The sequence below is a fragment of the Lepidochelys kempii genome, chromosome 25, assembly GCF_965140285.1.
Source record: "Lepidochelys kempii isolate rLepKem1 chromosome 25, rLepKem1.hap1, whole genome shotgun sequence".
Classification (NCBI taxonomy): Eukaryota; Metazoa; Chordata; order Testudines; family Cheloniidae; genus Lepidochelys; species Lepidochelys kempii.
In genome coordinates, this window is record NC_136404.1 from 15,776,751 (window position 1) to 15,797,711 (window position 20,961).

The 20,961-nt window shown below is 45.8% G+C and overlaps 1 protein-coding gene across 2 annotated transcripts; it reads left to right on the forward strand.

The window, feature by feature from the left end:
* The first annotated feature begins 128 nt into the window (after positions 1-128).
* SGTA (small glutamine rich tetratricopeptide repeat co-chaperone alpha) lies at positions 129-17,444 on the forward strand. Of its 2 annotated transcripts, XM_073323744.2 has the most exons (13): positions 129-318; positions 2,994-3,087; positions 3,994-4,143; positions 8,730-8,833; positions 9,099-9,183; positions 10,609-10,708; positions 11,851-11,955; positions 12,165-12,303; positions 13,133-13,195; positions 13,594-13,631; positions 15,003-15,092; positions 15,514-15,637; positions 15,984-17,444. In XM_073323744.2, the coding sequence occupies exons 3-12, from the start codon at positions 4,044-4,046 to the stop codon at positions 15,626-15,628; spliced, it is 939 nt and encodes a 312-aa protein (XP_073179845.1). In that variant the 5' UTR covers positions 129-318; positions 2,994-3,087; positions 3,994-4,043; the 3' UTR covers positions 15,629-15,637; positions 15,984-17,444. The 2 variants fall into 2 exon arrangements, with proteins under 2 accessions (XP_073179845.1, XP_073179844.1); XM_073323743.2 differs by lacking the exon at positions 2,994-3,087.
* The last annotated feature ends 3,517 nt before the right edge of the window (positions 17,445-20,961 follow it).

Genomic DNA, 20,961 nt, shown 5'->3' on the forward strand with positions numbered 1-20,961 from the left:
AATGCATTGGTGCGCACTCCCCCCCCCCCGTGTCAGTGCCTGACGGTAATCGCCTGGCTCGGGGCACTTCCGGTTACGCCCTTTCCGCTTCCGTGTGACAGTCTGGGGGCGGGGAGAGACGCGATGCGCCTGCGCGCCAACCGGAGCTGGCCCGACCCGCTCCTTGGCGCATGCGGCGCTGACGGGAGGCTCCGGGGAAGCCTGGGCGCCTGCGCAGCTGGAGAGGCGGGCGGGTGGCCCAGAGGGGATCTGGTCCTTGCGCGCTTGCGCAGGGTGCGCCTGGCTGGGGTGGGGGCGAGAGGAGCTCGGAGGCGCTTGGTGAGTAGCAAGGTGCACTTGGGGGTGGGCCGGGTGGGCCCCCCCGTGCTGGGGCTGGCTCCCCCCCCCCGTGCTGGGGCTGGCTCCGGCTTCGTCCCCGTCCTCCTGCCCCCCGCCCGGGAGCGGCCCCCCCTCACCCTCCCGTCCCTGCTGGGGGGCGGGGCTCCTGTGGGGAGCTGGCTGTGGGGGGGAGGGAGCCAGGAGGAGGGGGGGCTGCGGGGAGGGAGCTGGCGGAGGCCTGTGGGGGAGGGAGCTAGGAGGGGGGACTGCGGGGAGGGAGCCGGCTGGGGGGGGGAATGGGGCTGGGGGAGTGGGGGGAGGGAGCTAGGAGGGGGCGCTGCACGAGGGAGCCGGCTGGGGGGGGAAATGGGGCTGGGGGAGTGGGGGGAGGGAGCTAGGAGGGGGCGCTGCACGAGGGAGCCGGCTGGGGGAGTGGGGCTGGGGGGGGAAATGGGGCTGGGGGAGTGGGGGGAGGGAGCTAGGAGGGGGCGCTGCACGAGGGAGCCGGCTGGGGGAGTGGGGCTGGGGGGGGAAATGGGGCTGGGGGAGTCGGGGGAGGGAGCTAGGAGGGGGCGCTGCACGAGGGAGCCGGCTGGGGGAGTGGGGCTGGGGGGGGGAATGGGGCTGGGGGAGTGGGGGGAGGGAGCTAGGAGGGGGCGCTGCACGAGGGAGCCGGCTGGGGGAGTGGGGCTGGGTGGGGAGGGGGACACTGGCGGGAGATATCGGTTATTGAAACTGCTATGGGATGCCTGTTCCCCAGGCGAGCTGTTTCTGAAAGCAGCTGCTGGCCTGGGGCTTTCTTTGGGTCGGGTTTAAATAACGGCTGGCAGCTGAGTCTGTTTTCTTGAAAGCAAAAGTGAATGTGGAAGCTCTGATGCACGTCTCCTGTCTTGCACCCATCACCCTTAGGCCGCTTTAACTGTATCCCTGTAGCGAAATCCGTACAGCCACCTATTGTGGGTGTAGTTATGCCAGTATAAATGTGCTTATACCATTGCAGCTTAATCGTCTATGGGGAGGGGAACAAGCTGTACCAATAGAAGCATGTTTATAGCAGTATAACTGTATTCCCACTACAGTATTGGCCCGGAGATCACATCCCAAACCAACACAGTTATACCAGTACAAAAACTGTAAGCAAGCTTTAAGCCATGTCTGAACTCAGAGTGCTTTACTGGGTTACTATGCCAGCAAAGTGCTCCTCGCGTGACAGCTTATACTCGCAAACCACAATTTTTACTGATCTAGCTTATTTCACGTACCCTCAGACAAAACCAGCCAATGTGCAGTTATGCCAGTATAATTGGATCTGTCTTAGGGCTTCTTCCAGTACGCGGGTCAAGGATCACAACTCTGTCCAACATAGCTGTTCTGGCAGAAGTCTATAGTGTAGACATGGCCTTTGAAAAAAGTACATCTCTGCAGGAGTTCCTGGGAACTGGTGATAGCCTTATGTTCTTAAATTTGATTAAAAGCAAGGGTGGCTGTCTTGTATTGAAATAGCAGAGGTGACTCTGATGGTAGGATTTGAAACCTTCCTGAAGGCTAGAACGTTTGGTACGTCTTTGCAGTTGCAAACTAGTGCAGGCCTCTGTGGGTAAGTTCTGTGTAAGAGTAATAATGATACTTTGCATTTCTTAACATTTTCCATGCAAGGATCTCAAAGTAAGAGAGAGAAAAGCCTTTTTGAAGAAGTTGGGGAGGAGATTTTCATTAACCCCCCCTTCCCCGCCCCACACACACACATTCACTCACACAAGATTTAGGGAAGTTGCTAAATTTATGGATGATCGGTTCTGTAAAATGATCTGACGTGCCATCTGATTTATTAGACTGGCCCCAAGTTTCAGGAAAGAGGAGAAATTGTGGGTTAATAGTTACTCACCTGAACTGTCCATGGAGAATTGATAGGTAATGGTACTAAAGATTTTGACTGGGATATCTGTGTGTTTTTCTTTGGTTGTGGAAGAGAATCTAATCATTTTCAGTAGTTTCCAGCTGGCAGGCACAGAAATTGTTGTGAATCTTTCATGTGACCGTTGTTCGTGCGCTAAGCACCCAGTGTCCTTGTAAAGACACTTTCTATCTAAGACTTTAAATATGTTTCGATCACTTACTGTGTTACATGGCTGTTGTATGGATCAGGGTTTTCTGCCCCAGGACACACTATTCTAAGTTTAAGGAATGATAGAAACTTTTTCCTCCCAGTAAATGAGCCCTACTGGTGCCTGCATTTATACAGTTGTGAAATGATTTAACAAAGCCCATTTATTTCCATTCAGTGTGAGACTGATCAGAGTTTCTCTGTGCTGAGAAACAGGTAGTATTTATGTGGGTGGGAGTATCTTGTTGATTGAATAACTTAATGAATCGTATGATGTTGGTTTCTAATTAAACTAGATAGGGGTTAAGGTTCAGGTTCATTGGCTGAGGGTATGTGGGGAAACTTGTCCTGCTGCCGCACATAGAATCATAGAAGATCAGGGTTGGAAGGGCCCTCAGGAGGTCATCTAGTCCAACCCCCTGCTCAAAGCAGGACCAATCCCCAATTTTTGCCCAAGATCCCTAAATGGCCCCCTCAAGGATTGAACTCTTAATCCTCGGTTTAGCAGGCCAATGCTCAAACCACTGAGCTATCCCTCCCTTCTCATGCTGTGTCTATCTTATGTGGATAGAGGACTTCAGTCCCCAGGACTCTCAAGCACTAAAATCACACATGGAACAGTAGAATGACTATTATCCAGCAAACAAGCTCATCTCCATATGGTGGTAAGTGTCTTGTGGAACCTTTTTAATGCCCATCTGGGCAGAAGGGTTTTCCATTTAGTGTTTCATGGTCAAATTGGTCTTTGTGCCACACCACTGGTGTCAGCTGGCATTGATGGGTGTGATCTCAAGTCACGGTATGAGCTTGACATAAGACCTTATCCCCATTTCCCTCCCACTTTTGAGGTCAGCAGTGATAGCTTGTCCCACTCAGTTCTGATCTGTTCTTTTCAGGTGACTAGTATTTTGTTCCGGTGTCTCATTGAAATTTAGACTCTGCAAAGTTTAATTGAATCTTTACCCGCTCCCCTGCTAACTGAGCCCAATCACTTGTTCAGAACGTCTTGTACTAAGTTTCTTTAATTGTTAACCTGGTCAAGTTACCTAGGAGCCAAAAATACCCAGAGCATGGTAGTAAGCTGGTGGACTGGCAGTGGGGTATCCCTGAATTCTTTTCCAGGCTCTGATATTAATGTTGGGCAAATCATGTTGCCTCTTGGGCTCAATTTCCCCTCTCTGAAATGGTGTTTTGTATATGCCCTGAGTAGGGGGCTGTGCTAGATTTTTCAAGTGCTCAGTGGTTTCTGTCTTGACCGGTGTATCAAGGGTACTTAAGTGGCCCACATCACCGTAGTATCTGGGCACCTCACAGTCATTCATGTTTGGCCTCACAGCACCCTTGTGAGGCAGGCAGTGCTATTATCCCCATTTCACAGGTGGGAAACTGAGGCAGAGATGAAGTGACTTGCCCAGGCTCACACAGGGAGTCTCTGGCAGAACTGGGAATTGTAGGCTAGCACCCTAACCAGTGGGCCATCCTTCTCCTCTGCATGGAAAGCTGTATTCTACTTGGTAGAACCTCGCTGTTTGCCCTATTGCTCATTAAATTGAACCATTTTTTTTCTGTAGATTTTTTTATTAAGAGAAATCAGAGCAAAAAGTTCTGACGGCGAGACGAAATGGCTGACAAGAGGCGCCTGGCATACTCCATCATCCAGTTCCTCCATGACCAGCTACAGAACGGGGGTCTCTCTCCTGATGCCCAGGAGAGCTTGGAAGGTAAGTGGGTGGGTGTCCTTCCCTGTTCATGCCTTCTAGAGCAGTGCTACTTGACCTCTGCTCCATGGCTCTTGGGGACCCTAGCAGATCAGTCCTCACTATCTGCCTCCCGTTCAGCTGTGCAGTTCCTGTGGTGCTGTAGTCCCTAAGCCTTCGGAATTGATGAAGTGAAATCTTGTCTTATGTAAACTCGTGGTGAGAAGGCACCCAAAATGTTAAGCAGCCAGACAAGAGAAGAACTTTCCTGCTAGCCTCTTCCAGGAGAAGCACAGGCTAACCCGGGAAAGGAATATATATGTATGGCAATTGAAATTTACACTCATCCGAAGTCTGAGACTTGCCACATTAGGTCTTGGATAAGGGCTTGCCTGTAGTGGGGCAATGCGTACTGTGGAAGTGTGATTTCTAAAATGCATGAATGTGTTGGGCATTAATGGGTCCGTGTAGAACCTGCAGGTATGCACTGAGTGTTTCCTAGTGTGCTTTAATGTATTTGGTGCTCACCAGCAAGGTATACACAGACCAATTAATGCACAACTCGTTCGTGCGCTTTAGAAATCACGCCCCATGGTGCACGTTATCCCACTGTGTAGACAAAGCCCTAAGTCTCAAAAAGCTCTGCAAGCCTGAAAGATCAGGGAGCTTCTGAGAGTACAATGCAGTGCTAAAAATAAATGCCTTATACTTGTTGGAAGCTTTCCAACCCTGATGTTAAGAACCTTCCCAGTGGGGGACCCTGGGTATTACAGACTCTATGGGAGGGCTGTGCAGCGATGGGAGCATATGGCCCTTCACCCAAATGCAGCACACACACAGACTATTTGAAAGAGAGGGTGCAGCCAGATCCAGGAGAGGGAGTGACCGTTGTAGGCAAAGGAGAAGTAGAGAAGGTTCCTTCAAGCATGGAAAAGTTATTTCAAGTGCAGGGTGCTGTGTACATAAAGATACAAGGTAGAGGGACTCTGCGAGGCCGAATTCTTCCAGCATCTCCTTAGGTCTGCCCTTAATGCACCATCCTTGACCCGGGACGGGGAACGTTGGTAGGTAACAACATGTGAAAGAGAGGGGGCAGGAGCCAGTGTTGGAAGAGTTGCCCATTTTGTTTTGTATCTCTGGCATTGCCAGTGTATAGCCAGAGAGGCTACAGCAAGCAGCTCAAAGAGCTAAGAAGGAGAAATTAATCCTCTGCATTTAACTTTTAAAAAAAAAACAAAAAAAAAGCAAACGATAATTCAGCACTTCAGATGCTGCGTATCCTTGCAGGAGTGTAGATCTGCTTTGCCATCTGTGGGCTACATTGATTCTTTTCCTCCCTAAAGTCATAAATCATAGAATATCAGGGTTGGAAGGGACTTCAGGAGGTCATCTAGTCCAACCCCCTGCTCAAAGCAGGACCAACCCCAACTAAATCATCCCAGCCAGGGCTTTGTCAAGCCGGGCCTTAAAAATATATAAGGAAGGAGATTCCACCACCTCTCTAGGTAACGCATTCCAGTGTTTCACCACCCTCCTAGTGTAAAAGTTTTTCCTAATATCCAACCTAAACCTCCCCCACTGCAACTTGAGACCATTGCTCCTTGTTCTGTCATCTGCTACCACTGAGAACAGTCTAGATCCATCCTCTTTGGAACCCCCTTTCAGGTAGTTGAAAGCAGCTATCAAATCCCCCCTCATTCTTCTCTTCCGCAGACTAAACAATCCCAGTTCCATCAGCCTCTCCTCAGAAGTCATGTGTTCCAGTCCCCTAATCGTTTTTGTTGCCCTCTGCTGGACTCTTTCCAATATTTCCACATCCTTCTTGTAGTGTGGGGCCCAAAACTGGATACAGTACTCCAGATGAGGCCTCACCAATGCCGAATAGAGGGGAACGATCACGTCCCTCGATCTACTGGCAATGCCCCATCTTATACATCCCAAAATGCCATTGGCCTTCTTGGCAACAAGAGCACACTGTTGACTCATATCCAGTTTCTCGTCCACTGTAACCCCTAGGTCCTTTTCTGCAGAACTGCTTCCGAGCCATTCAGTCCCTAATCTGTAGTGGTGCATGGGATTCTTCCGTCCTAAGTGCAGGACTCTGCACTTGTCCTTGTTGAACCTCATCAGATTTCTTTTGGCCCAATCCTCTAATTTGTCTAGAGCCCTCTGTATCCTATCCCTACCCTCCAGCATATCTACCTCTCCTCCCAGTTTAGTGTCATCTGCAAACTTGCTGAGGGTGCAATCCACGCCATCCTCCAGATCATTTATGAAGATATTGAATAAAACCAGCCCCAGGACCGACCCTTGGGGCACTCCACTTGATACCAGCTGCCAACTAGACATGGAGTCATTGATCACTACCCGTTGAGTCTGACGATCTAGCCAACTTTCTATCCACCTTATAGTCCATTCATCCAGCCCATACTTCTTTAACTTGCTGGCAAGAATACTGTGGGAGACTGTGTCAAAAGCTTTGCTAAAGTCAAGGAACAACGCGTCCACGGCTTTCCCCTCATCCACAGAGCCAGTTATCTCGTCATAGAAGGCAATTAGATTAGTCAGGCATGACTTGCCCTTGGTGAATCCATGCTGACTGTTCCTGATCACTTTCCTCTCCTCTAAGTGCTTCAGAATGGATTCCTTGAGGACCTGCTCCATGATTTTTCCAGGGACTGAGGTGAGGCTGACTGGCCTATAGTTCCCAGGATCCTCCTCCTTCCCTTTTTTAAAGATGGGCACTACATTAGCCTTTTTCCAGTCATCCGGGGCTTCCCCCGATCGCCATGATTTTTCAAAGATAATGGCCAATGGCTCTGCAATCACATCCGCCAACTCCTTTAGCACTCTTGGGTGCAGCGCATCCGGCCCCATGGACTTGTGCTCGTCCAGCTTTTCTAAATAGTCCCGAAGCACTTCTTTCTTCACAGAGGGCTGGTCACCTCCTCCCCATGCTGTGCTGCCCAGTGCAGTAGTCTGGGAGCTGACCTTTTTTCGTGAAGACAGAGGCAAAAAAAGCATTGAGTACATTAGGTTTTTCCACATCCTCTGTCACTAGGTTGCCTCCCTCATTCAGTAAGGGGCCCACACTTTCCTTGACTTTCTTCTTGTTGCTAACATACCTGAAGAAACCCTTCTTGTTACTCTTAACATCTCTTGCTAGCTGCAACTCCAGGTGTGATTTGGCCTTCCTGATTTCACTCCTGCATGCCTGAGCAATATTTTTATACTCTTCCCTGGTCATTTGTCCAATCTTCCACTTCTTGTAAGCTTCTTTTTTGTGTTTAAGGATTTCACTGTTAAGCCAAGCTGGTCGCCTGCCATATTTACTATTCCTTCTACACATCGGGATGGTTTGTCCCTGTATCCTCAATAAGGAGTCTTTAAAATACAGCCAGCTCTCCTGGACTCCTCTCCCACTCATGTTATTCTCCCAGGGGATCCTGCCCATCAGTTCTCTGAGGGAGTCAAAGTCTGCTTTTCCGAATTCCAGGGTCCATATTCTGCTGCTCTCAGTCATCTGAGACTATGGGGAGGTTGCCCTTGTGACTCACTCTAGAAGCTCTGTCCTTGGAGCCAAGGTTTGCACAGCTCCGTTAAGTGTGTTGGGAAAACACTGGCATGTTAGCATGTGCCAGTTTCAGCAAGATAATGTTCATTCAAGCACCTGCCTGCCACTGTAGCCAAAGGACTGCTTCAGTCTTCTGATCCTTTAGAAAGTGCGTTGTGCTCAACAGCTAATGGCTTGTGCATGAGGTTTCAGATGCTCTAATCAACATGGTGTTATCCTTGATGTAAGGAAAGATGATCTTTTGTGGCTAAGGTACTGGACTGGGCTCCAGGAGATTTGGGTTCAATTCTTAGCCCTGCCACAGACTCCCTAGGTGACCTTGGGCAAGTCACTAAATCTCTCCGTGCCTCAGTTTCTCCATTTATAAAACTGGGATCATTCTTTCTGAGATGTTGTAGGGATAAATTCATTTGTTTCTGAGGCTGTCAGATACTACAAGGATGGGGCCATATAAGTACCTAGCTAGAAATGTTTTGCTTACACAACCGCAACTCCTTTAGGGTTACCTTTGTGTTCACATACCTTGTAAACTTTGCAATTCTCTTTATTTCTAAATGGGGGGGTTTCTCTTGTGGTTCCACATTTCTCTTCCTATTGGCAACCTGTCCTAAAATAACTTTGCCCTTTTAAATTATTTCTTTGTCATACTTCTGCTTCCATAACTCCTTTCATTGAAGGGCCCCTCCCTAAACACTTTAGCAAACATTATTTCTTGCAATATCCTTGAAAGGTACGTAATGTCCCTATTTTACAGATGGGGAAACAGGCAGAGAGATGAAATGATTTGCCCTAGATCTCTCTCACGCCTAGTAGCAGATATGGGAATAAATCCCCGTAGTCCTAGGCGCTCTCAGCTGTTCCAGACTAGCACTCCATAGCTGGATTTGAGATTATGCCCCAGATATGTAATCTGCTTCATATAAACTTATATTTCTGGTATCTTCATAAATTCAGATTCCACTGGAGGGAGGGAATGACACAAACTGGTGTTTAGAGGATGTGGGAAATGTTAAATGCCCACCTTCCTTCCCCCCAGTTGCAATCCAATGCCTGGAGACTGCTTTTGGAGTATCCATGGAAGATCAAGATCTGGTTGTGTCTCAAACTCTCCCTGAAATTTTTGAAGCTGCTACAGAAAAGGTTTGTGTCCTGCAGACTTCTCTGATCTACTAATGAAAATTGTTGTCTAAGCGCAAGGTATTTATTAATAATATTATAGACCTGAGATTTCAACTAAGACAGTGGAAAGCTGTCCAGTGTGCTTAATTTCACAAATGTGTCCCCCTGTTGGGGGATTCAAAAGCTGGAAGCATTTAACTCCTAAAGATGCAGTGTCAGGGAAATTGGTTTATAGTAATTGCCGATGATAAAGCATAGCTTTCTCATTCTGCTTTGATATTATAAGGAGCCTCATTACGTCAGAACAAATTCTGAACCAGTCACCCCCTCGGAAGAAGACATAGCTGAAGCTGAAAGACTTAAGACTGAAGGTAACCACATATGGGGCTGGTGCATGGACAGGGGAAGGATAACATGATATATACAGCATAGGCAACTAACAACGAAGGAGGCAGGCAGGCTTAACTCAAAGTATCTGAAGGTCTATGCCGCAAAAAGGAAGAGGAATTGTGTGAGGTGATGTAATTAGGAGCAGTAGGGTGGAGTTAAGAATGGGTTCATCTCTGTATACCCACGGAGAGTCAGAGAATGCGCCCTCCATGTGGGCGATTCTCCGGTTTTTATGCTCTGATGACAGAGGATGCCTTTGTCCTGCCAGTCTCCCATAGTGCTGCTGAAGCAAAAGGGTGCTGGAATGTTGTTCAGGTGGTATGTATAGGAACTGCTTCCACCCCCTAACGGCAGCGCCTTCTGCATGGGCATGTGGCCGCTCTTCAGCAGAACACAGCAGCTCCCAAGCAGGAGGGGCAGAATCCTACATTCAGCTAAAACTGCAGAAGTATATTTAGGTGGCAGAATGTAGTGGCTCCAGTTGGAATCTAGCTAGGAGATCCGGTTAGCGTTCGCTCTGATCATTGCATCCTGGAAAAGAACGTGTTGAGTGGAACATGGCACAGGTGCGCACTGTTTTCTTCTCGACTGTAACCCCTTTTCCCTGCAATGTTAAGACCACATGCTCATCCTGGAGGAAAGTGAAACTGTCCCCACTCTGCAGCACCCTAGTGGCCAGTGAGAGCAGTGCTGCCTGGCTCAATGAATCTGTGGATGGAGATTGAAAGCTGTTACGGTGATTGTGGGCTTGAAAGAAGCTGAAGGGAAATTAATGAGGGAGCCGGCAGGATCCCTTCTGAAATAGCCGTGGTTAGCATGGAACCCGCATAATGCCAAAAGGCCCACAGTTTCTTTGCTGGAGACTTCTCCCTGCACTGTTTGCTGAGCAGATCTCCCAGTTGCTCATATTCTAAGGCAGCAGTTCTCAGCCAGGTGGCTGTGGGGCCGCGAGCAGGTGTCAGAGGGTCTGCCAAGCAGGGCCAGCATCAGACTCACTGGGGCCCAGGGCAGAAAGCTGAAGCCCTGCTGCCCCAAGCCCTGCCACCTGGGGCTGAAGCCTGAGCAACTTAGCTTCACTGGGCCCCCTGGCATGGGGCCCAAGGCAGTTGCCCTCCTTGTTACCCACTAATGCTGGCTCTGACTTCTATATGCAGAAAACAGTTGGTGTAGCACGCACAGGTGAGCTGTGGAGTTTTTTATAGAATGTTTGGGGAGGCCTCAGAAAGAAAAAGGTGGAGAACCCCTGTTCTAAGGGTTGTGCAAAAGGGTGAAGTTTTCAACATATCTACATGCTCCTTTTTGCATTATTTTTTAAGCAGAGGCCAAGAAAAATTGAGACCCCAGCCCATTGCTCTAATTGCTTCATCTGTTTGACTTGTTACAGAGACCGTTGTTTTTCCATTTAGGTAATGAGCAAATGAAGGCAGAAAACTTTGAAGGTGCTGTGTCTTTCTACGCAAAAGCAATTGAATTAAATCCATCAAATGCAGTATATTTTTGCAACAGGTACTGACATTGAATTCTTTCTCTGTGGGTTTTTATATTCACGTTCTTATATTCTGAGCCTTGCTCATTTTTCATTGTTTATGGAACAATGGTGAGACTCCTGATTTGAACCTTATCAGGCTGTTCTTAGTTTATTGTTTGTCCTTTGTCTTTTGTAAACTTGTGCTGGCGTGTTTTTCTTTGACTTGTGCCTGCCTTGTGGCACTGTCATTTCTAGGTAGGGCTGTTTTCCATATCCCTGTCCTATTAAGCACTTGGTGAGATAAATGGATACCAAGTAACACTGTCTGACTCTGTTCCAATATCCCTTTCTAACTGAGGCAGACAGCACAGATTTGGAAAGGTTGTGTTGATCATGATTGAAGGACTGGTTTTCAAGGAATTCAACATGCGGTATCATGTGACCATTGAGGCTTGAGCTTATGAGGTGCTGAGCACCTTCAATAGAAGTTGAGGCATGAACAAGCATATTCCAGTATTTTTATATATATATATATTTTGCCTCCACCTGTGTGTGTGTGGGGGGGAGCATAAACGTTGTTATGACTTGAGAAATCATGTACTAAGACTTGATTATTATGACTTGAGATCTCATGTACTAAGAGATCACTTTCCATCCTGAAAAATACCAGTTTGAACAGATCTACAAACTAGTAGACACATCTCCTTCACTCATCAGACAACTCTGAGATGGCGCAGGGATGGAGCCATGCTCCATGGTATGTTTGGGACAGAAAATGAAGGAGGAGAGTAGTGCATTCCCCTGAAACTACAGTGGGAGCTGAGGATGGCAGTCGGTTGTTACCCAAGTTAGAATCTGAGCTGAAGGGGGGGGAGGGATAGCTCAGTGGTTTGAGCATTGGCCTGCTAAACCCAGGGTTGTGAGTTCAATCCTTGAGGGGGCCATTTAGGGATCTGGGGCAAAAATTGGGGATTGGTCCTGCTTTGAGTAGGGGGTTGGGCTAGATGACCTCCTGAGGTCCCTTCCAACCCTGATAGTCTATGATTCTATGAGTCTATGAAGTGAGGTTTTAATTTTAAACCTTCCCTTGGGCACTGAAGAGGGAGCATGAAGGGTGACTTTGATTGGCATATTCAGACCCAATAAACTTCCTGTGGTTTGCTTTCTCCATTCTCTCTAGGGCTGCTGCTTACAGTAAACTAGGAAACTATGCTGGAGCAGTCAGAGACTGTGAAAGAGCTATAGGAATTGATCCGAACTACAGCAAAGCTTATGGCAGAATGGGGTAGGTACTGGTAATGGCTTTTTTATTACAGTGTTGTCTTAAAAATGAATGGCAAGTCCTGTGGCAATGATACTGGTAGTGGTGCTCTACTCCAGAATGCTAACTAGGCGATATCCAGTGCTTGACGGTCTGTGGATCGTTGAAAAAAATCCACAAATTGGTATGTAACCTTCTATAATGGTTCTTCATTTTATTTCCTCTGTCAATAGCTTAGCCCTCTCTAGTTTAAACAAACACGCAGAAGCTGTCGTTTACTATAAAAAAGCCCTGGAGTTGGATCCAGACAACGAAACGTACAAATCAAACCTTAAAATAGCCGAACAGAAAATGAAAGAAACCCCTAGTCCAGTAAGTTCTTTCCCATCCTGTTTGAGGGCCAAGCCAAGAATTATGCTCGGGTGCGGGGTTGGGGGGAGAAAAAGAAATGTCTTCATTGTGCTACTTTAAAGTGTTACTGACCAGCTCTAACTGCTCCATTAATGTCTCCCGGTATGTGATAGGGATGTTTTTAACTTGGGTTAAGTCTGGAATATAGGTGTAATGTATAAGGTGGTGATGGTGGAGAGGAGTAGGGGAAAAGGCAGTTTTATAACATAGTTAAAACCCAGTTAGAATAATTTCCCTGCAGTGCTGTGAACCCAAACACAGCAGCTTATCCGGAAAATGCCTAGAAAGAATTAAACTAAAAAGCGGAGTTTCACAGCCCTAAACAATGTTTACTCTCTTATTGCACTTTAACTCTGAAACTCTTTGTGTTCATTAGTTCCTACCAATAAGAAGGAAGGAGTTCTTTGAAGTATGTTTTCTTATCTTGATAGCCTTTTAAAAAGGGACAAACTTAAGAGGGGAATATATCCTTGATCACACTCAGTTTTCAGGCCAGAGTATTTAGGGCTTGACTGATTCTCATTTCCACTAAGGGCCCTTTGGGCTTTAGTGTAAATAAGAATTTGGCCCTTATGGCCAGGGTATAAATGAAGAACTTTAAGCAACAGTCACTCTTAACTTGTTTAGGTTTAAATCACAAATCTGTGTACAGAATGATTCACAGCTGTAGTGAGGTCTGGTTAAAGACGTACACCTTTAGGTTAATTGCAGCATTCTGTGAGCTGCTTTGGAGGCAGGTAGATGTCGTTATTGTGCCTGACTAAATTTTTATTTGGTTTCCTCCTTGCAGACTGGAGGCACAGGAGGATTTGATTTAGCTGGATTGCTGAATAACCCGGGCTTCATGAGCATGGTAAATTTGCACACATTAGATCTCAGCCAGCTTGCATCTTGTCTGTGTATTTGGATGCAAGGAACTAAATGTATTGATACGTGACCTTGGGAGTTCAGACATTTCATTAGCAGATACATTTTCATTTCATTCATCAAAGGATTGCTTTGAGGAGACTGAATTAAAACTAAAGAGCCAGTTACTTACTCACAGGCTTTTCAGTGTGGGATGTGAGGACATGATTAGAGGCTCCCTGCTCTGCATTATCAGCCCTGTCTTGTGTGCTGTACTGTGTTCCTCTTGTCGCTACTCTTCCTGTTAGTGTTTCTGCCTTCACTTTGTGTAGTTGAATGGTACGACATCTATATATCCATGCAGGCACTTCTTAAATAAGATGTAATCTTTTTCTTTTTAAATAGGCATCTAACCTCATGAACAATCCACAAGTACAACAGCTGTAAGTTGGATACCGTCTCATATTTCTTCTTTGAATCATTTGTTTGACGTTGTGCATTGGTTGGCTGTTGGGGTACGGCTGAAGTTAGGTTCTGGTGGGTTCTGGGCTCATAAACACGTATGAAGGCATTTAAAGCAATATGTTATTTTGTTCTGTGTCCCCGTTGTGATCATTATGGCTTGACATGCTAAGGACCTGTGTAGTAAAGATGTGCAGAAAGGGGAGGGAAGGTGGCTTGGAGTTGCCACACTGAGGTGGGGCTCAGGAAGTCCGGGTTTGATTCATGGCTCTGCCATAAACTTCCTGCGTCACTTCCTTCACGTCTGTCTCATTCCTCGTCTATAAAATGGGGATACTTCCCTGTGTCACGGGAGGGCTGTGAGCACAAATTCCTGAATGTTTGTGAGGTGCTCACATACTGTCAGGCCATAAAATACATAGATAAGCCGGGTGACTCTTCTATTTATCCCACAATTGCAGTTAGAAATGGGTCACTCTAATGACACCCTAGGGATGCTATAATTATTCTGACGTCCTGATCCCATTGGCTTGGTTCACAAGCCAAAGATCTGGTGTCACCATCTCCAATTGGTTCTTTCTGCCTCTTCCATTGTCATTTTGAATAGAGGCTCTGCAGTTGGAACTGAACTGCCAATTTTGTTGATGACGCAAAAGGCAGGATAGGCTCCAGCTTGCACACCCATAGACCCTCTGTTTTAAATGAGTTGAAACACCTTTGGCCTTCCAGTGTCCCCAGATCTGACTTGAAGACACAGAGTGAACAGATCTCTTAATACAGTAGAACCTCCTGTATAAACCATGCATGCAGTAGGCAGAATCTTCACATCTTTCAAGACAGCAATAGCAGATTCTGTAGCAAGGCCCATTATTACTAAGATCTTTACAATATCCATACTACAGCCCACTTGCTATTGTGCTGTTGATAACATAAATTAAAATGAAACTGCCGCCGATGAAATGAATAAACAAAGGGTGAATTAGAGAGGTTCTACTGTATGTAGCTTTTTGACTGTCAGTAGACCTTAAAGGTCAGAAGGCAAGCGGCAGGGGTTTCAGTAAGATTCTCCTGAATGTCTGACCAAGCATTCAGCAGTAGAACTGAGGGAGGGAGGGATAGGATTACGTTTAATCCCATGAGAAACTCTGGCTCTTCACGCTAATTGTAGGAGCGCCTTAATTTAAATTTAGTTCTAGCAAGCCAAATCTTTTCTTCCTTAATCATGAAACTGACATGCTTTGTGCTGACTTTAATTTAAAAAAAAAAAAAAAAGTAACTTTTCCCTGCCGAAAAACTTGTAGGAAGTGAAATCTCCATCTCTTTTGTTCTGAGCAATAAATATTTCTTTGCAGAATGTCTGGGATGATTTCAGGTGGCCAGAACCCTATGGGAGCAGCAGGAGCCAGCCCTTCCCCTAATGACCTTGCCAGCCTTATCCAAGCGTACGTAGAATGACTTTCCTCCCCTCTTTGAATGGGCAATAGATGCATTTCAGTCGTCTTGATCAAAAGTCAAAGTTTCATTTATAACCAAGCACCTTCCACAAAATTCTCATCTTGCCCCCGGCCTTTCAGTGACCTACCCCAACTTCTTTTCTTAAATAGAACAGGGGTGGCTCTTGTGCCCTGGAGAACTCCGTATCCCCTGATCACAGTGCTAGACTATTCTGTGTTCCAAACTGCCCTGACGTTAGGGGGATCAGTTGGTGAGTGTGAAAAATCTGGGCGGGGGGGGTAATAGGCACCGATATCAGAGAAAGCCTCAAGTATTGGGACTGTCCCTATGTAATCGGGTCATCGGGTCACCCTGCCTGACATGCGCAATGAGAAAACTGGGTTGGGGGTGTCGCTTTCTCTCCGTTAGAGGCCAGCAGTTTGCTCAGCAGATGCAGCAGCAGAATCCAGAGCTAATCGAACAGTTGCGAAGTCAGATTAGGAGTCGAACCCCCAGTGCTAGCAATGAGGATCAGCAGGAATGAGAATACAAGGTGAGTCCATAAGCTCCCCGTTACGCAAGCCAGGTCTGTTGAACAAGGGCTTCTGTGCTGGGCTACTCGAGATCCGTCTTGTGTCCTTGGACAACTTACTTCACCCGTTCTCTGTGCCTGGTTCCCCACTTGTAAAATGTGTGCAATAGCACCATACCTCAGAGAGGCACTGAGGGTTCGTGGTTGTAAAGTGCTTTGAAGAATACTGTAGAGGCACGAGATGCAATTTACATGTCCCTTGCTGGCCATCAAATAAATAAGTCTCATCCTATGTGCAAATGAGTTATGAGAGGGGCAATTTAAAAAATAAAAATCACAAATATGTCTTGTCTTCCTGTCTTTGCAGCGCTACCCATGGGAATTCTTCACTATAAAAAACTGGAAACCGTGTGTGTTGCCATTTCTCCAGTTGGAAAAGAGAGAAAAAGGAAAACAAACCAGAAAAAAAACAAACTTTGTACGCCCTGCATGTTAAAGACAGATTCTCATTTTCTTCCCCTAGTCCCTGCACCTGCCCCCAAATTCCTCTTTTCCCTCTGGAAGATCCAGCAAGCAGTAAACATGAACCAGCATCAATTGTCTTTCTAGAACTCAGAAAATCAACCACATTGTTACCTGCTACGTTGGGGATTTTAATCTGTTTTCAAGGACACAGCACTCTTCACTGTAAGAAGCCTCCACCCTCCTGACCAGCTGCTTAAAAGGAGCGAACAGCTCCATTCCCCTTCTTATGTCTTTTCATCATGTTTAAGAGACGCCAATGTTTAAACGCAATTAACCTATCGCAGGTCACTGAATCTCCTTGCACCCAACAGCTGGGTGTCAAAAATCGCTTATGGTTACTGCATTTCTCATTCAGGGGCATAGCAATATTGCTGATGCGGTTTCTACACAGGAGATTAAGATGGTGGACATCTCTAAAGGCATTTGTGAATGTAAGTGTATTTTGGGGGGGTGGGGGAGTTGCCTGGAGTAAGACCATTTTCTGTGACTCCTTCAAATTGAGCATTTTTGATACACTTTTTTCAGATCTTTTTTGCCAATAATGACACAATTTATCTAGTGTTTTAAAACAAAATCATGGTTCTGTATTTGTCAGCTGTCCTCTCTGCGGTAGATGGGGAGGGAGAAGATTTGACTCCTTTTATTTCAAGTTTTTAGAAGTTCTAGTTTTTATTGTCTCTTGCATGTGAGTGGTCGCGGAGATCAAGGCTTCTGTGATAGAGATGGGAGTTGCAGATACCCATTTCAGAGGGGCTCGAGTTGCCGAATGCATGGGAATGTGAGCTGGTGGAATATCCATAATATACTGACTGGTCACTAACTGAGCTGTGGGACTGGCAAAGAGTGCTTATGCCACAGTGTATTACAGGCAAGATGGGGAGGGACCCATGTAATTTACCAGAATAAATGTCCTGCATCCACCAGGACCTCTAGTATTAACCAAATGGTTCTGTAGTTCAGGTGCCCAGTAATGGACTGACTTCAAAATGTGTAAGTGAATCCACTGGAGATTTCACTAGTCAAGCTCAGAGGGACTTTATAAACCTGCAGTTCAAACTAGAGTAACTCAGAGAGAGCAGGGGATGTATGTGAAGTGTCATATTGCCAGGTGCAAAAAATCATATAGTTTAAAGCTTAGTAGGTGTAAGAGATTAAAAAGCCTGGGAGATGAGTGAGGGGCAGGAGGTGTGTCCAACTAAATAGGTTTTTGTTGTTTTTGATACCATCTGTAAACAGTTTTGTTTTTTTAAATACTCTAACTGTGGTCACTGTAACTTGTGGAGAATAAAATACTTTGATGCTCTCTTTGTCATCCCTTTTGACCAGAGGTGACCAAAACAAAAAGGCCTATAAGGCACAGGGTGTGACTGGCTTGCCCAGTCTCTTCATAGGAATAATTAATTTGGGCCCCAGTCCTTGGATCAATAACTCGTGAGTGGACTGCTGCACCTGTATGGAGCTCTGCTCGCTCCAGTGGGGTCTGCCCAGATACAGCAATCCACCCTGGTGCTAACGCTTGCAGGATTGAGGTCTTGCTTCCACTGTGCAACAGTTACAACCGGACAGAACCTACATGTGGTTTTTCTTGCCCCCTCACTACCCCTCTTTGCTGCTTGTTTTGCTCCTTTACCTGAAACTCTCTCCCTGCATATTTCTAAGCAATTCGGCAAAGAGAAACCAGACAGGATCTTTTATAGTTAAATTGAAAATTAATAACAAGGGAGAGATGCCAGCTGAAAATTCACAACCTAGTTAGAAATCTGTCTCTCCGTTTGTTACCAATTCCACCTGAGACTGATAAAATTTACATTTTTAAATATTCTGATTTCCTTTTCATGTAGCTTATTTGCTATTGTATGTGGCTCAGCTTGGCTATTGAAAATTGGCTAGTCAGTTTCACTTCATTTATATGCAGCTTCTAATCCGTATCGGTCTGGGTGTCCTACATTGGCGCTGTGCTGCAACCTTTGGGATGCAATCACTGCCGGGGAATGTTGCTACTTTGAAATTAGCTAGTCCCATAGCAATTTTTTTAAAAATTGGTGGAAATATATTTATTAAATGTTGCAAAAGCTGATTATTACTTAAACTCCTGGAAAATATTGGGCCTAAATTCTTTCCTTAAACTATTGCAGTTTAGCAGTTGTTTTTAGATATATACGGAAATGTTTTAAAGGGACACTATCAATTTAAAAATCAGACTTCTGCCTCGAGATTTTTATCAGTAACACCTAAGATTAGTAGAAATGAAAGAGCTCAGTGAAACAATATCTTATTCTTTTTGTGCATTTGACAGCATTGTATAAAGACAGTTTTGTTGCTTTCCCTTTTAGAGTCCGTGTCCTTTGTTTAGGTGGGTCTTTCCCAAAGTAATGGGAGAAGAAACAATTTTAAAACCAGGAACATGAAATTGTAGAACCACAAAGCTTAGGGGCAGTTGTGGAGCTGGAGATTACTTTCAATTCAATATTTTTAAGCAACTAGGTTTCAGGCTGGTGACCTCCCTTTCATGTGACTTGATGAGAGTAGAATATTTTCTGATGCTTTTTTACAGTTTTGAATAAACCCTCCTGCTGCAGCACGGCAGGACACGTTGCAGCGTGTTCTTGCATGAGCAATGGTTGGGGTCTCTCGTCCGTTTTCGAGGCTACTGTAAGATCACAATTCGAGAATCACACACCGGGGGCTGCACTCTGCTTTCATTTCCATTTTTTTGAACGACTTTACTGCTTTGGCCTCCTGGTCCTTCTTTCCCATGTGGGTTGTCCTGTCACCAGGTTTATTTTTTTATGTCTTTTTGAGGGTTACCCAAAGGATACTTTAAATTTAGTGTTGTAAAAACAACATCCAGCCCACATTACATGTGTGTAAAAACCAGTTTTTATTGTGGACTGTTCAAGAGCTGGCATGGCATTTTCAGACTGTTCTTAGGGCTTCAAACTTTCTCCCCCCATCTTCCCAGCAAAAAGAGACCACTTTATAGGAAAGGGCTGCGATTGGATGATCCAGTGTAGCATGTGGAAAACAACTAATATTTAGTCATGTCTAGCTCTCTGGAATACCTGCACCTACAGTCCATCTCACAAGCTGAAGGGGTGCAACTCCTCTCACTGCAGGTATGCTGTGCAGAAAACGTTGTGCTTTGGTGAGGCTTTCATTTTATGTCCCCTGAGACCTTCTGTGGCTAGCAGTTCACATGCAGCACCTGCAGTGCTATATTTAAAACTAACTAATGCATTTACATGTTTTTATTTTAAAACACCCTACTATGTTAAAAAGATAAAACACCTAGAAAGTGAAACTGAGTGATGTCCTTGCAGTTTAGAACTTCAATGTGGGAGCCATTGGCTAACTTTCTCTTCTCCTTTTGGTGTGAATTTTTTTTAAACAGTGGTTCACAGATACTGAAGGGTTTTTTTTAACCTTCAGGTTTAAAAGTCTTTCTAAGAGCATTGCATTCCTGCAGCTGGGTGAATGGTGTGTGTCTAACAAAAGTTTCCCTTGCAGCTGCATTCATAGCTGATGCCTCAATGGATACAGTGAGGTTCTCAGCCAGAGCCATGGCCTCCACCTCCATAACCAGACCCCATCAATGGCTCCCACCCTGGAAACAAACTGCTCTTTTCTGGCTTTGAAGTTACTTCTGTTTTCCTCACAAGCATGATTACTTTGCGCAGGTGCAAGAAAGATGCAGACCTACACAGCAGGCTTTGTCAGGCCTGACTATAACTTCACTCCCAACAAGAAACAATGTCTGTGGCTGTCACCAGCTATGAAAAACTACAAACTATGAAACTCAGCCCTTGGACAAAGTCCATCCCTTAAACGAGAGCAGTCCCAGGGAGAACTTGGACTCTCAATGTGAAACTTGAACCTTCCAGTTAAGGTGCTGCTATGCCTCTGTTTTTCACTCCTAGAGGTAAACTTCAGTAGTGAATATTGGTCTTAATTCACCGATACTTGGTAAGTTTGAGCCTGGTGAGGCTCTTAGAGAGAAAAATAAGTGCTCCACGATGTCCCTTGGCCCTCATCCATGGTTGTGCTTTCTAAGTGCTACAGTAATATAAACTAAATTCATGTAGCTATGATAACTATAAGTACCCGCTTTTCCCCCAATTCCCACCTTCCCACTGTCACCGCAGCCAGTCACTGAGCCCTCATGCACAAAAGGAGGCCAGATGTAAATAGGGAAAAGCAAAGGTTTCTTGTGGCTGTGTCATTTGGGAGCTGGCAAAGGGAAAAGTTCTGCTGGCTCTTTCCTCTCCACTGAGCAGCCCTGACAGATCAGCCCTGCTTCATCATTCATCCTACCTCCCCGTACCTTGGTGCAGCCTGTGCCTTCCTGTCTGTCTCACTCCACTGACTCCTCTGCCTAGGGCTGTAAATATCTGTCCTCTCCAACCCCACCTTTGTGTATTCAGAGCCTTCTGTTTCACAAAGCCAGCTGCCTTTCATCTTCTTTGCAGATTTCCAATTAACTTGAGAGGATTTTTTGCCCCCTGCCCCCAAAACCTCCTTTGCTTGAAAAGAAGCAGGTTTGGTTTCTTCTCTACCTCCACCCCTCAGACTGGGAAATGCTGCTGTTTGTCCCGTTTACTTTTCAGCTTTGCTACTATTACGTTTGTGCGCGTGTATGTGTGTCAGCTGATGGAAATGATAGAAATGCTACTTGGCTCTTCTGCATGCAGGATCTTCCGTGTGGAGTTTGTGCTAGAAGCACAGCTGTTTGAGATGATGTGTGGTTGAAGGAATAGTGTCAATTTCTCCCCACCTTCTTGCACTCAATTCATGATCATTCCTGACCATATGTTTTCTTAGGG